Source organism: Rhinatrema bivittatum, chromosome 16 (genome assembly GCF_901001135.1).
Source record: "Rhinatrema bivittatum chromosome 16, aRhiBiv1.1, whole genome shotgun sequence".
In the NCBI taxonomy this organism is placed as follows: domain Eukaryota; kingdom Metazoa; phylum Chordata; class Amphibia; order Gymnophiona; family Rhinatrematidae; genus Rhinatrema; species Rhinatrema bivittatum.
The window spans coordinates 16,450,169-16,466,199 of NC_042630.1; the positions used below are offsets into that span (position 1 = coordinate 16,450,169).

The 16,031-nt window shown below is 50.3% G+C and overlaps 1 protein-coding gene across 1 annotated transcript; it reads left to right on the plus strand.

Annotated features, from left to right (window-relative positions):
• The first annotated feature begins 1,060 nt into the window (after positions 1–1,060).
• Positions 1,061–10,489, plus strand: LOC115078731. Its single transcript, XM_029581722.1, has 7 exons — positions 1,061–1,143; positions 1,920–2,303; positions 3,297–3,671; positions 4,212–4,607; positions 5,174–5,248; positions 7,112–7,244; positions 7,805–10,489. The coding sequence occupies exons 1-7, from the start codon at positions 1,101–1,103 to the stop codon at positions 7,815–7,817; spliced, it is 1,419 nt and encodes a 472-aa protein (XP_029437582.1). The 5' UTR covers positions 1,061–1,100; the 3' UTR covers positions 7,818–10,489.
• Positions 10,490–16,031: the final 5,542 nt, after the last annotated feature.

Here is a 16,031-nt window from a genome sequence, read left to right on the forward strand (position 1 = left end):
CTTAAAAACGTGCTCCCGCAGTTCTGGCTCCATTTCTCCCCCCCCCCCCCCCCATGTTTATTTTTGAGGGCACCATGTCCCGGAGCCCAGCTCATAGAGCAAGGGATGTCCTCATCAACCTCCTCCTGGCTCTTGCAAAAATGGCCGTCTACAAGACCAGAGGGCGACGACTGGTCGGGGAGGTACCCATGGTCCGCGAGGACCTGTTCCGGGCATTGGCGCTCTCCCGCCTCCGAGCAGAGCGCTGCCTCGCGGTGCCTACTGGCTGGGTGGACGTTTTTGCCAGCCAGTGGGCACTGGATAGTTTGCTCTGCCTCCTCCGAATTATGTTTTACAATTGGATATATGATTTCTTCCACGTGCACTGTATTTCAATTTTTAGTTACAGGCACGTCACACTGGTTTACGTTGAATTTTAGTTTTAGATTGGTCTCTTCTTATAGGGATGGAAGTTTGGATGTTCTGCTCTGGTGCCACCACCAGGTAAGCATCAGACTGCGGCCTACCTAAAATAGGCGTGGATTTGTCCCCACCCCACCCCCACCACCATTGCACACACGGAGGAGCTGCACGTCCAATGTCATTGCCCTGTGAAATGCAGGAACTACATCTCCCTGCATGCCACGGCGGAGGGCGGGAGATGGGAAAAAGCAGGACTGGACCTGAATGAGGTGGCAAAACCAACACACACACACACACACACACACACACCCCCCCTTCCTCATCTGCACGTTTCTGGAAACATTTCTCAAGGACTTTGCCAACATGATACATTTGTTAGAGAAAAAGACAAAACCATTGCTTTATTTTCCGTGGAGGGAGAGAGGGAGGGGGGGGTGGAGGGTGACGGTTATCACTGTATCGACTTTTCTCCTGATTTTCTTTCTTTTTTTTTTTTATATTTTAATAACGCAGCACATTGTTGCTTGAGAGTCTCGGGTCACAAGACACAGCCCGGAAAGCCGAGGGAGCTGCAGGATCCGGCGCTCTCCTTCGCCGAGGCTGGGAGAAGTGGAGGGGGTGGTGGTGGGGGGTGTGCGGGGGGGGTGTGTGTGGTATTTCAACGGATCAGGGAGAGGGGGAACGAGAAGCCCGCCGCCATGCTCCCCGCGGTCTCGCTGCTCCTGCTGCTGCTCGGCTGGGGTATGTAATGTCTCTTACGGGGGGGGGGGGGGAGCTACCGTAATATCCTCCTCTTGGTTTTAAGCGACGGGCGGGAAAGGAGGGGGGGGAGGGAAACGTGTCCTCGCACTAAAGTCACGGTAAATCTAATCCATCCCCTGTGTACTAAGGACATCCCTTTATTAAGTGCCTTAGCTTTGCTTGGGGTTTACCCACCAGCTCCAGATTTCCTGAAGAAAAGCGGGGGCCGGGCCCGGCGCCACGGGGCAAAGCCAGGGCCGGCTCCGCCTGACTTGGAGCTTGGAGCGGTAATCATACCGCCCCCCCCCCCCCGTGTCACAAGCACAGATGCGACTGTGCGATCTGGACAGGAAGCCGCTGGACTCGGGGCAGTTGGTCATCTCTCTTATACTGTGACCTGTCTACCGAGGACATCAGGGTGAAGGTGGGATCCATGTGCGCTGACAGCAGATGAGAGAATTAACACTGGAGAAGGGAGGAGCGGGGAGAGGGTGCTTCAACCCTTTATTCCTTTAACAAATTATTTTCTCAGTTTTGTGAGATTTTGGACGATGAAAAAGTTCACGTGTAGCCATGCAAGCAAATCATGAATATCAGATTCAGGTCTTCCAGCTAAGGAAACTTATGTACTAAGGGTAAAATGCCTGTTCCCTTCACTGTCCCTAATATTCAAGTTAAGCCATGCAACTTTATATTCAGGATAAAATGCTCGCTCCCCCCCCCCCGTACACAAGCTACACCATATAACTTTAGGTTTTCTCATCCTTTCTCTGTAGGCCGTGTCAGCGCTCAGGAGATTTGCGTGGATCAGCCGGAACAGATCCATGTCAGTGAGGGGGAGAACGTGGCCCTCCCCTGTCAGTTCACCTACTCCAAGGACCTGAACCCTAACCTGGAGACGAAGGTTTCCTGGAGGTTCAGCAGGGGCCAGACCTGCAATAATTATATCTACAGCCAAAGCAGCAACTCTAGCAACAGGAGCCAGGGAGGGCGCGGACCAACGATCAGGGAGGCTGCGGGGAGACAATCAGCCGTCCTCTACATACCCCAGGTGACCCTGGCCGACCATGACCGGTACTGCTGCAGTGTGGGGATCGTCACCCGCCAGAGGATGGAGAGGGTGTGGAAGAGCGGAGGAGGGACTGAGCTCAGGGTGCAAGGTAGGAGAGCAGCATGTGTGTGTGTGTGGCATTGTAGGAGAGCAGTGCGTGTGTGTGTGTTTGAAAATATAAAAGACCAGCACATGTGTGTGCGTGGCATTGTAGGAGAGCAGTGCGTGTGTGTGTGTTTGAAAATATAAAAGACCAGCACATGTGTGTGCGTGGCATTGTAGGAGAGCAGTGCGTGTGTGTGTGTTTGAAAATATAAAAGACCAGCACATGTGTGTGCGTGGCATTGCAGGAGAGCAGTGCGTGTGTGTGTGTGTAAATATAAGAGAGCAGCACATGTGTGTGCGTGGCATTGTAGGAGAGCAATGCATATGTGTGTGTGTGTGAGTGTAGCTGACAGTGCTGCTTAGGGTTACTAACTGGCTCCAGATTTTCAGGACAGGCTGATCCAGTCCTGGCTTTTAGCCCACAGCCTGCGTGAACTTGTAGTCTTTGTTTTTCGCAGGGCAATCAATAAGGGCACCAAATCTACGGATCAGCCCGTCCTGAAAATCTGGGGGCCAGCTGACAACCCTAGTGCTGCTGCCCACGCTGTTCCATGGCAGGACAGGGTGTGTGTGCATGCGTGCTGCACCAGGGTTATGCGTGCGTTTGGGTGTGCGTGTTGCCTGTGCTGTCCCTGTTCCTCGGTGGGGCTGTGTGTGTCTTGGGAGGGGGAGAGGGGTTTAGAAACTGGCGCTGCTGCTGCCTGTGCTGCTCCTGTTCTGTAACAGGGCTGTGTGTGTGCGTGTGTGTGTGTGTTTGTTGTTGGGGATAGGGGAAGGGGAGCTTGCGTTGCCGCTGCCCGTGTTGCAGGTCCTGCGTTAGGCACGCCCAGGGCCAGGAACGAAGCAGTGGGCCCGGCCAGCGCCAGGAGCCCTATAGCCCCTACCTCAGTAACATCACGTAGCTTTGCCCGCTTGCCTATCCTGTGTGCCTGGTCCTGTGGGGCAGTGTGTGCATAAAACACAGCAGCGCCCCTTCACCTGTCTCTCCTTCTGTCAGATTCCTCAGAGTTCCAGGTGTACCAGCCGGACGTGCTGCTGCCTTTAGAGGGGGATTCGGTGACCATCTCGTGCAGCTTCTCTTACCCCCCGGAGCTGGAGCCCGTGTTGGAGGTCAACGTCCTCTGGAGAGCCGGCGAGGAGGACTTCTGCGGAGAGTTCATCTACAACCACATGGAGAACTTCGTCCTGCCCTTCTACGCGGACCGCATCTCGCTGGTGGGGGACCCCCGGGGGGAGCAGTCCGGCTCCATCCGCATCGATGACCTCCAGGCCCTGGACAGCAAGAAGTACTGCTGCCGCGTGCAGATGTGGTCCAGGAACGGCTCCCTCAGCGTCTGGCAGAACCGATTCGGAACACGCCTGCAGGTCGGGGGTAAGGGGGGGGGGGGAGGGAGGATTTGGTCGGCCGCCGCCTCCTCGCGCTCATTCCAGCGCCGTTGTCACACGCCGCCCCCCCCCCTCCCCCCCGCGCAAAACTCCAAGATATGCGCGGCGCCTCCAGGATCTCGAATCCGGCCGCAGTCCTCAAAGCACAGCGAGTATGGGGGGGAATAAGCTTCGATCTCGCAGGTTCTGCCCCCCCCCCCCCCCCCAGAAAGGAAGCCCAGAGGTTGCGCGGCTTCTGAGCACCGACTTAAGTCTCCACACTCACCGCGCTCTGAGGATCGCTGCTGGAGCCGAGGAGAGGAGGCGGCGGGAGGGGCACCTTCCAAGGTCTGGGGCAAGATTGGGGGGCGGGAAATGCGATAGCCCTACATTCTGCCATGCTAGCCGTAGGCCCTAGCGGCCCTGGGAGTCAATTCAGGCTTCGCTGGAGCTCTCTTTGCTGCTGCCACCCCGGTTCCTTGTCTTACATTTTCTTTGTTGTTTTGTTTTGTTTCCCCCCCCCCCCCCCCTTTATTTTGTTTGCAAGTTTTCACGGGACGGGTGCAGATGCCTGGCTACTTCGTGACCCAGCCCGCGGAGATGTCGGCCCTCCTGGGGGAGTCGATCAACCTCACCTGCACTTTCACCTACCACGGGGACCACAGAGAGACGGACCCCATGTGGATCGGGGTCTACTGGAGGGCCAGACATATCTGGGGGGACTACCTCTACCACCCCAACCCCGAGCTCATCCACCACCTGTACAAAGGGAGGACACACCTAATCGAAGCCCCAGGGAAGAAAGGAATCACTACCCTGTGGGTCAGCGACGTGAGCCAGCAGGACAGCAAGACGTACTTCTGCCTGGTGGCCTTCAGATTCTGTGGAGAGAGGAGGATCTTCGTCACAGAGACCCAGCAGGGGACCAGGCTCACGGTGCACGGTATCGGAGGGGGCATGTGGTTCATCTTTTCTTCATTCCCAAGGGGGTTGTTCTTTGGTTATTTGCTGGTAGCAAAGTCGTCCCACGTATGAGTGGCTGGAGGAGGAGAAGGTGGTAAAAGTGACTCAACCCAAGGTCCCTCAGGAAGGGTTCGGTGACGGACCCAGGGATTAGAACCGAGGCACGGAGAGATCAAGTGATGTCTCCAAAGTCACACGGGGAGGGCGTCGGAGGCAGGGATGAGAGACCTAAGGCACAGGGCTCGAAGTCACACATCCAGAGCGCCAACGACAGAGCTGGGGGTGAGCACTCATGGGTGGTAAATTCCAGCCTTTACCCCTGCCTCCCCCCCCCCCCCCACCCCATCTCAACTAGGATAGACCAGACAGTAGGAAGTGTGACTCGTGCAACCCTCTGAGCCTTGGGTTCCCCACAAGGGAAGCAGTAGAGTAAGGCTACACACTGGCTCTTCTTCTGGTCTTGCCCACTGCTTTGCAGCATGAACCTGGTATCTCGCCCCTCATCTCTCTCTTTCTCTCTCTCTCTCTCTCTTTCTTATTTGGCAGAACCATACCCAGAACCAGAAGTGACCAGAGAGCCACAACCCACAACGGAAGGACTTCACGAGAAGGATCCAGCTGGTGAGTCTGGGGGGAAAAAAAAATATCCTCTTTTTCTTAAACTAAGCTGTGGGCCACATGAGACAGACATCAGCGCAGTGTTCAGCAGTCACGAGAGAGACCGAGGGGTGATTTCTATGTAACGATCTCAGGACAGTAAAAGAGTGCAACAAGCCAGGGGGATGCTGGGGTGCATAGGGAGAGACATAAGCGGCAAGCAGCAAAAAAGGTGTCAATAATACCCCCTGTGAGGGTGGTTGGCAAGACTTCTTCTAGAATGCGGTGTCCAAAACTGGACAGAGACCGGCTGGAGGTGTTCCTGCAAAAGGTCAGCAAAACTGGCGCAGGGGTTAACACGAGACTTAAGAAACGAAATATGTAGTGTGCCCTAGAGGAAAGGAAAGGCAGGGGGGATGCAATAGAGGCATTCAGATACCTCAGAGATCTAAATTAGGCACAAGGACCAAACTGTTTTCAGAGGAAGGAATGCTCTAGGACATGAGGTCAGAGGTTGAAGCACCAGGGGGTTGACAGGGGGGAGAAACACCAGAAAATATTTCTTCATGCAAAGGGTGGTGGATGCAGGGATCAGCCTCCCGGGCGAGGGGGGCTGGAGACAAACACCAGTATCCGGATCCCAGAAAGCCTGGGTTTAAGCACAGACACAGTTCCCCAGTGGCGAAGAAGAGAATGGAAAGCCAGAGAGCTAATGGCTCCTGCAGTGTTGCAGCAGGAGTCAAATTGGGCACGGGCCAGACGGGCTATTACAGTCCATAGCCACCATCACATTCTCTGCTGGGACAGCTAGCAAGGACCAGGCCCAGAGAAAAATCCCTGAGTTTCTGGAACCTGCAACGCACTGGGGCTGCAGGAGAGATAAGACCTTTTTTTTTTACACCTGGTCCTTGCCGTGCTTGTCTTGCCCAATGCCATTCTAGACCTGGACCTCACTGGTGGCTCCTCCCCCTTGGTGACATCATCCACGGCAGACTATCACTGAAGGTCTGCCACTGGAGGGTAGCTCGACTCTCCAGTGGTGAATCAAAGGAGAGGGGTCCACCCTTTTTTGAGTTCCTTCAGGGTAGAGCGGAGAATGACACTGGGAATGGTCTAGAGAATGCATTGCCTATTCTGTTCTTGGCAATGAGGGGTTAAGTCTAAGGGAGTTCCCAGTAGTTTGATGTATTGCATTTTGGCATTTAGTTGGGAGGGTGTGGGATGGGTCTTTTGTGGCTTTATTTGTAATGTCAATTATGTTCTCTAGCTTCGTATTACAGGGAGACCTGTTCCCAAGTGACGAGTTAGGGCGGGAAGTTGGGGGGGGGGGGGAGGAAGATGGGGCTGTTCTACGTGTTAGGGATCACTTTTTAATGATTATTGTATTTTTTTTTAATCTGTAATGTAAACTGCCTTGGGCTCACGTTTGTGACGTAAGGAGGTATAAAAATGTAAAACATAAAGAGTACGTGTGGAAACTGCATACTCGTCTGGAGAGGTCCACTCTACGTGCTGATGCGAGTCCTCCTCAGCTTGGTTGATCAGTAATATCTAGAAACTTAGGACCAGAAGGACCATCTAATCTCGGCACGATTTGTTTCTAGGTACCAGTTGATCTCTGGCTTTCCCTTCACTTCTTTCCCTTTACCTGCCATCCACGGGATGTCCTCAGGTGGGCTTGCCCTCTGGGTCCCCGTTCCTCAGCCTCGGGTGACTGGGTATGGAAGTAAAATGAGTGGGAGGGCCTACGCGCACTGTCGCCAACCCTCGGAAGAAGGCCTGGCCCTCCACGTTGGCCCCTCCATGCCGCTCCGCTGCCGCCTGCCCTTACGCCAGGCTCCGCTCCATTTGGCCGATAACCTTCCTCTGCTCTCCCCCCCCCCGCAGATGTGCCTTTCCTGCACGCCAACGGCAGCAAGCTCGGGCCCGTTTGGACGACTGCCCCCCGGGGCCTGCTGAACGATCCTCTGCTCTTCCAGCTCGTGGCCATTCCTGTCTTCCAGCTGTTCTTCCGCCAATGGTGAGGTGCCACAGCAGGGTCCTCCCCCTCCCTGCATTTACAGAGCACTAATAGCCCGTGTCCGTGTGAGATAATGCCCGTGAGTGAGCTCATGACTGCGTTTGTTAGTGACAGATTCTGCCACCTCACCCTGGCTCGGCCGAGCAGCCTGATCCAGCCCCGGTTTTGGGGAGAAAAAAAAAAAAATCAGACTTACAGGTCCATAACCATGCAATGGGGCAAAACCGGGACTGGATCAGGCTGCTGGCTTGACCCGGGGTGAGGTGGCAAACCCTGGTTAGCGCGCGAATGGCAGCGCACGTGCGCTAACGACGGTGTGACTGAGAGAGCGAGCGCGTGAGCCGACGGTCTCGGGACTGAAGTGGTGGGCGAGCCCCCGGGCGTGAGTTCAGAAGCGTGCGGGTAAGCGGAGAATCGGCGTCTGGGGGCGCGGGCGACCCGGCCGGCACAGCGCGACGACGTCCGCAGGAGCGCTGCCTGGGAGGGGGAGCGAGGTTTAGATTTCTCCCCCCCGTAAATCGCCCTGGTTTTAAGCAGAATAATTCCTCTTTTCTCTGCAGGATCCTGGGCTGAAAACCCATCCTCCCTCGCCCCCCCCCTGAGAAGAGGAACCGGAAGGCCCGGCTTTTGCAGCGCTCTCTCGAACCCCTGCCTCGCCCACAGCCGAAAAACCCTTCCTGTGGCTCAGAATCCTGTACGTCTTTTTCCTCCCTCCCTTGGAATCCTTGCGCACCCCTGACTCTTTATAACACGAAGAACTGCGCCATATAAGACAGTAACGCCCCCTGCAGGCCGAGGAGGGAGGAAAGAGACTATTTCTGTAGGCACAGAATGGGAAAAATTCACACTTGTTGAGAAAAGCTCTTAGATGTACCAGGTAGAGGCTTAAACATCCCTAGTCCCCATGTGGGAAAGATCAGTGATCATAGGAGGGTGGGGAAAAATAGAGAGAAGAAAGGAGCAAGAAGAAAGACTAAGAGATGTAGAGGTAGAGAAAGGGAGAAGGACAATGAAGAAAAAAAAAACAGAAGGAGAAAAGGGGAGACGGATAGATAAGAGATATATCGAAGGTAAAAAGGCTGTAGGGAAGAGAGATGTTGCACCTACAAAATGAACAGAGGGAATCAGAGACAGTAAAAGTAAGGAAAGAAAATAAATGATCTCTCCATTGTGCCTGATGCCAGCCACGGCCTATCCCTCCCCAATCTGCCAATAACAAATTAACACAGGTCTTGCCGCCATTAACAGACCGCCCAGAGAGCGCAGGCGCGCCGGAGGGAGAGAGGCAGCCGGGCTCGGCGGTGGAACTTCCAGGGGGGGGGGCCGCCCGGAAGCCGCCGGCCGCGGCTGGGAGAGACTGCGCAGAAGACGGGCGCGCCGGGGAGAGGCATTTGCAGGCCCGAGTGGTGCCTCGGGCAGGCACGCGATAAAGACTTGCAGGCCTCTTCCTTTGCTTGTTCCTCCTGCGTGCCTCGCGGCGACAGCTGGATCACGCGGTCACAAAAGCCACCAAAGGATGATTGCAAAGAATCGGTCTGAGTCATCAGTAGGGCTGGGGGATTAGAGGTCCGGCCCACAGAGATAAAGTGACTTGCTCCGAGTTCACACGCACAGGGAGTCGCTGATAGAGCTGGGGGGCCAGACGTGAGGCGCAGAGAAATAAAGTAACTCGCCCCCAAGGTGGCGGACACAGTCGGTGACAGAGCCGGGGATTAGACCTAAGGCACAGGGAGATGAAGTGATTGACCCAGGGTCTACTCACATAGTCAGTGACAGAGCCGGGGATTAGACTCAAGCACCAGGGATATAAAGTGATTACCCCAATGTAACAGAGTCAGTGACAGAGCCGGGGATTAGCCATGAAGCACTAAGAGGTAAAGCGACTCCTCTGAGATAACACATGCACAATGACAGAGCCGGGGATTAGACGGGAGATGCGGGGAGATAAAGTGATTGCCCTGATGTAACAGACTCAGAGCTGGGGATTAAACGTGAGGCACTAGGAAGTAAAGCGACTCCGCTGAGACAACACAGACACAGTGACAGAGCCGGGGATTAGACTCAGGCACCAGGGATATAAAGTGATTACCCAATGTAACAGAGTCAGTGACAGAGCCGGGGATTAGGCACCAGGGATATAAAGTGATTCACCCAATGTAACAGAGCCGGGGATTAAACATGAAGCACTAAGAGGTAAAGTGACTCCTCTGAGATAACACACACACAGTGACAGAGCCGGGGATTAGACTCAGGCACAAGGGATATAAAGTGATTCCCCTGATGTATCAGAGTCAGTGACAGAGCCAGGGATTAAACTTGAGGCACCAGGAGGTAAAGTGACTCCTCTGAGATAACACAGACACAGTGTCAGAGCCGGGGATTAGATATGAGGCACCAGGAAGTTAAGTGATTCCCCTGAGGTCACACAATTAGTGACAGAGCCGAAGTTTAAACTTGAGGTACCAGGAGGTGAAGCGACTCATCTGAGATAACACACACACAGTGACAGAGCCGGGGATTAGGCACCAGGGATATAAAGTGATTCACCCAATGTAACAGAGTCAGTGACAGAGCCGGGGATTAAATGTGAGGCACTAGGAGGTAAAGTGACTCCTCTGAGATAACACACACACAGTGACAGAGCCGGGGATTAGGCACCAGGGATATAAAGTGATTCACCCAATGTAACAGAGCCGGGGATTAAACATGAAGCACTAAGAGGTAAAGTGACTCCTCTGAGATAACACACACACAGTGACAGAGCCGGGGATTAAACATGAAGCACTAAGAGGTAAAGTGACTCCTCTAAGCTAACACATGCACAGTGACAGAGCCAGGGATTAGGCACCAGGGATATAAAGTGATTCACCCAATGTAACAGAGTCAGTAGCAGAGCCGGGGATTAAATGTGTGGCACCAGGAGTTAAATTGATTTCCGTGAGGTCACACATTGACAGAGCCGGGGATTAGAAATGAGGCACCAAGAGGTAAAGTGATTTCCCTGAGGTCACACAATCAGTGACAGAGCCGGGGATTAGATATGAGGCACCAGGAGGTAAAGTGACTCCCTTGAGGTCGCACAATTGGTGGCAGAGCCGGGGATTAAATGTGAGGCACCAGGAAGTAAAGCGACTCCTCTGAGGTAACAAACATACAGTGGCAGAGCCGGGGATTAAACGTGAGGCACTAGGAGGTAAAGCGACTCCTCTGAGATAACACACACACAGTGACAGAGCCGGGGATTAGTCGGGAGATGTGGGGTGATAAAGTAACTTCCCCAAGGTAAAACACAGGCAGTCAGTGGTAAAGTAACTGAGGGCTGATTGCTGAAGGCTCCTGCACATATTCCTTTGTGCAGAAGGGGATGTGACAGGTGTAGGGCCGGGCCCTGGGGAAAGAAAGCATAACTGAGAGTAAATACTGAAATGGGAATCAGATAACGAGCAGGAAATTGCTCCTGGTGATTAGCGAGCTACAGAAACGCACGGTGGGAGAGCACTTTCAAATAATGAGCTGGAAAGATATTTTTCATGCTGCAGAGCCAGAGAAGTTTTAAGGGAGTTAAAAACGAAATTAAGGCCTGTAGATGTTAGAACCTGTCTGTAAAGTGCCGACTGAATTATTACTGTTATTTGTGAACGCTAGAGATGCACGAGCAGCCAGAGGCCACACGTTACTAATATTCCAGGAGATGCCAACCTCGTGCCCTCCCCCTCACCTCCAATCACAGCCAAACACAGTCCTGCCCTGCGGCACCCTTGCTATTCTAGTACAGAGACCCATACCTTCCTAACTCTCCCAGCCTACCTCAGTCGTACCCTGCCTCATGACGCCCCCTCACCCCCCCGCTATTCCAGAACTGAGACCTCGCACATAGCTCTGCCCGCGCACCTCGATCCTGCCCGCCAGCGCGCCCTGCTAATAAAATACTGAGACTGAGACCCCCTCCCTCACAGCTCTGTCATCCCTGCCCTGCACCGCACCCTGCTGTTTCAGTACACATAAAGATTGCTGCCAATGAACCTCAATCCTGCCTTGCAGCACCCCCTGCAATTTCTGTACTGTTTACTCTCAGTTCTGAACACCCTATCTCACAACGGGCAGAGACAGGATGGAGACAGTCCAGAGAAGGGCGACAAAAATGGTTGGGGGGGGGGGGGGGTCTCCATCAAATGATTTATGAGGAGAGGTTGAAGGAGGAGAGGAGGCGCAGGGGTGATATGATACAGATCTTCAGATACCTGAAAGGTTTTAATGATGCACATTTGACAAATCTTCTCCGTTGGAAAGAAATCAATAGAACTAGGGGTCATGAAATGAAACTCCAGGGACCAATGTCAGGAAATGTTTCTTCACAGAGAGGGTGGTGGATGCCTGGAATGCTCTTCCAGAGGAGGTGGTGAAGGATTTCAAAGGGGCATGGGATAAACACTGTGGGTCCCTAAAGGCTAGATGATGGAAATGAAGAAAAGAGTACATGGGGGTAACTTGCTGGTGTGGGGGTTACGACCCTTAACCAATAAGCCTTGATACTGTTGATGCAACTCCAATATTGCTCTCTGCTTCAACAGCAGAGGGAAAAGGGGAATTAGATTCAGGCAGCAACCAACAAGGACATTGAATTTTATGGTTTGGGAAAACAAACAAGCATGGGGATAACTTGCTGATACAGCTGTTACTACCCTTAACCAATAGGTCTTTATGCTGTTGATGCAACTCCAACATTGCTCTCTGCTTCAACAGCAGGAAGTAACGGGAAACTTGGACTCAGACAGCAAGCAACAAGGGCCCTGACTTTAACAGTTTGGGAAACTAAGTATGGGGGTAACTTGTATGGCACAGCAGTTGCCAGCCCCTGATGATACCTTTTGGGGGGAGACCTGTATAGCACATCTGGTGCTACCATAAGCTTGCTGGGCAGACTGGAGGGACCATTTGGTCCTTTTCTGCCATCATTTCTATGTTTCTATTACTCATGGCCTATGTATGGGCCTCTCGCAGAGGCTTACATGTAGGCTACACCTTATTCAAAATGTAGTGAACTCTCCTGATTTCATCCTGAGACTCAGGGAATTTGCATCAATTGCCCCAGGAAACACTAAAAATAATCTCGGAGCCTCTCTGTTTAACAGCTCCAGCTACTTCCCTTCCCCAGTAAGTCTGTAAGGGTTGAAAAGGAAAGGGGCAATAATTATGGAGCAGACAACTGCAGGCAGAATATGGGGGAAAAACTGGAGAGGGCCTGCAACAGACACAGCTCAGTCTGCAGCTGTGATTCCAGGACTTGGACTCACTCAGCTGAGGGTAGAGTGATGGGTACACAAGTCAGGGAGCTGTGACACAAGGGGATGAGAGCAAAGAGAGTGCTGGGGTCAGGGAGAGAGGAAGGGGAACATGCAGGGGTCATCCATGGGAGGGGAAGAAGTGGTGATGGTGAGCAGCAGGGGGAAAAGGGAAAAAGTAGAGATTCAGAGGAATGGAAGAGAAAAATCTGATACACATTATTCCTTCCCCCTCCTCCCTCCACACACACTCCCATCTCCAGCTAATGAACAGCAATCTCAAGGCGACCATGACCACAACTCAAATGATCCTGATATGCTCAGGTGGTGTTGGGGCATCATAGACGAATATCATCCAGATGGATGCTTATGACGTTACACTGACTTCCCATCTCAGTTTGGGCACAATTTAAAAAGCTTGTGATTGGTATGCAGAGTGATGAGAGGTAATGGGCCACTATATCTGCTTAATAAACTTGAGTGGTTCTGCACACAACGAAATGTAAAATCTTAACACAGTAAAATAAGAAGTTGCCACACTGGGTCAGACTGAGGCTCCATCAAGCCCAGCATCCTGTCTCCAACAGAGGCCAATCCAGGATACAAGTACGTGGCGAGTACCCAAAAATCAAATAGATCCCATTAATAAGCAGTGCCTATTCCCTAAGACAACTTGATTATTGGCAGTTTATGGACATCTCCTCCAGGAACTTGTCCAAACCTTTTTTAAGCCCAGCAATGCCAACTTCCTTTAACATATCCTCCGGCAACGAATTCCAGAGCTTAATTGTGCGCTGAATGAAAAATATTTTTCTCTAATTTGTTTTAAATGTGCTACTTGCTAATTTCATGGAGTTCTCCCTGGTGATACTTTGATTTTTTTGTTATTGAATCTTAAATTTCATTTATCGTAAACCGATGTGATGTACCCACGAACGTCAGTATATAAAAACAAATAAATAAATAAATTGTCCTTGTATTATTTGAAAGAGTAAATATCCGACTCACATTCACAGAAAACAGAGAGTGGGATTAAATGGTCTGTTTTCACAGTGGAAAAAGGTAATCAGTGGAGTGCCTCAGGGATCTGCTTTTTAATATACTTATAAATGATCTGGAAAGGAATACAAGAAGTGAGGTGATCAAATTTGCGGATGACACAAAATTATGTCATCCGCAAATGCATCACCTTGCACTTATCCATGTTAAATTTCATCTGCCATTTAGATGCCCAATCTTCCAGCCTTGCAACGTCCTCCAGCAATTTATCACAATCTGCTTGTGATTTAACAACTCTGAATAATTTTGTGTCATCTGCAAATTTGATCACCTCACTCATCGTACCCCTTTCCAGATCATTTATAAATATATTAAAAAGCATCAGACCAAGTACAGATCCCTGAGGCACTCCACTGTTTACCTTTCTCCACTGAGAAAACAGACCATTTAATCTTACTCTGTTTCCTGTCTTTTAACCAGTTTGTAATCCACAAAAGGACATCTCCTCCTACCCATGACTTATTAATTTTCTTGGGAGTCTCTCACTTGAGACTTTATCAAACACCTTCTGAAATCCAAATACACAACATCTACTGGCTCATCTTTACCACCCAGGAGAAGGGGTTTATTAACCCCTTCAAAAAATGTAGCAGAATTAGGAAGCTTCCCTTGGGTAAATCCATGCTGGCCGTGTCCCATTAAACCATGTCTTTCTATATGCTCTGTGATTTTGTTATTTAAAATAGTTTCCACTATTTTTCCCACCACTGAAGTCAGGCTCACTGGTCTATAGTTTCCCAGATAACTCCTGGAGCCTTTTTTAACTATCGGGGTTGCATTCACCACCTTCCAATCTTCAAGTACATTGGATGATTTTAATGGCAGGTTACAAATTACTAGTATTAGATCTGAAATTTCACTTTTGAGTTCTTTCAGAATCTGAGGTGCATACCATCTGGTCTGGGTTATTTGCTACTCTTCAGTTTGTCAATCTGGCCTACTACATCTTCTAGGTTCACCGTGATTTGTCTCAGCAGGCTTCCTGCTTCAGATATATTTTTAAAAGTTTTTACTGTGAGTTATTGCCTCTATGGCCAATTTCTTTTCAAATTCTATCTTAGCCTGATTTATCAGTGTTTTACATTTAACTTACCAATGCTTTTTTCCTACTTTGTTCAGTTGGATCCTTCCTCCGATTATTAAAGGAAGTTTTTTTGTCTAAGATAGCCACCTCACCTTTTAACCATGCAGACAGTCGCTACTTAAAATTCCATCTTTTAAGGTAGCTCAGTGTGCTCATGCTAGGGCAAAGGACGTTTCCATTGCTGCGCCTAGCCTGTGGAATAAACTTTTGATGGATATTAGACCAGAGAAGAATTATTGAAAATTTGGCTCTTTCCTGAGGAAGGTGTCTCTAGGGAGGTGTGGCCTTAGTGGTTGAGTGCTGGAGTGCATAAGCACAGGTCTGTGACTTTTTATATTGGTTATTGTTTGTGGTTTTAGTTTGTTTTAAGTGCCCGGCATTGCTCAGGTAGTCTGGTCTATAATAGCCTATGTGTATGTGTGCCTGTAACCAGTGTGTGTATAGGGGAGGGCCTGTGCGGGGGTGTGTGTATGTGTCTGCCTATTTGGGTTCATTTGCCTTGTCTGCCTGTGTGTGTGTGTGTGTGTGTGTTCGTATGAGTGTGGAAGCCTGCACGCAAGTGCGAGCTTTTGGGTGCACTTTTGCAAGCTTGTGGGTGCTTCTGCATCCTAGCGCGAGTTTGTGTGTGTACTTGTGCGAGTTTGCATGCATGCTTGTGCGCACTTGTGTGAGCTTGTGTGTGCTTATGTGTGGTTGCTTATGCCTGCCCATTTCTGTGTGTGGGAGCGTGAGAGATAAGGCTTCACAGACAGTATGACTGTTGACCGACTGACACAAGCCTTTTAAATATATATATTTTTTTTTTTCTTTTTAATTTTATTATATGATATGTCTGTTATTATGGTTATTAAGTTTGAAGTTATGTTTTGTATAGTTATGGTTATGTGATATTTTGTGTTGATTGATATATTGTATACTGCTCAGGATGATTTTTGATCAATGGAGTAGTATGGAAAAGGTTTTAAATAAATAAATAAATATGGAACTCTTATAACCTAACTTATCTGCTAAGAAATAATCATGGACTTTATAGAAGGACTGAGTGTGCCTATTAAAATTTCATGAAATGGCAGTGTTCCATATCTTCTCTTCACTTATTCCTAAATTTAGTTTTATGGAATCTCGTGCTATGTTTATTTCAAGTATTTCCTACATTGTGAACAATAGCTTATTTATCCATGTGGTCCAGAAATAGAAATCACATAGGTACATGACACCAGTGATCCAGATGTCAACTATAAATTCATCAAAAAGTTTCAAGCTTTATTTAATATAATAAAAAGGACTAAAAGTTACAAATGTAAATTGATATTATTTAGAATGATGAACAAAACTGTGCTGAGGTCCTAATTACCTAACCTT

Coding starts and splice junctions, on each gene's coding strand:
- LOC115078731 (XM_029581722.1), top strand. CDS start 1,101: ATGCTCCCCGCGGTCTCGCTGCTCCTGCTGCTGCTCGGCTGGG. Junction 2,304..3,296: donor GACTGAGCTCAGGGTGCAAG/GTAGGAGAGCAG, acceptor TCCTTCTGTCAG/ATTCCTCAGAGTTCCAGGTG. Junction 3,672..4,211: donor AACACGCCTGCAGGTCGGGG/GTAAGGGGGGGG, acceptor TTTGTTTGCAAG/TTTTCACGGGACGGGTGCAG.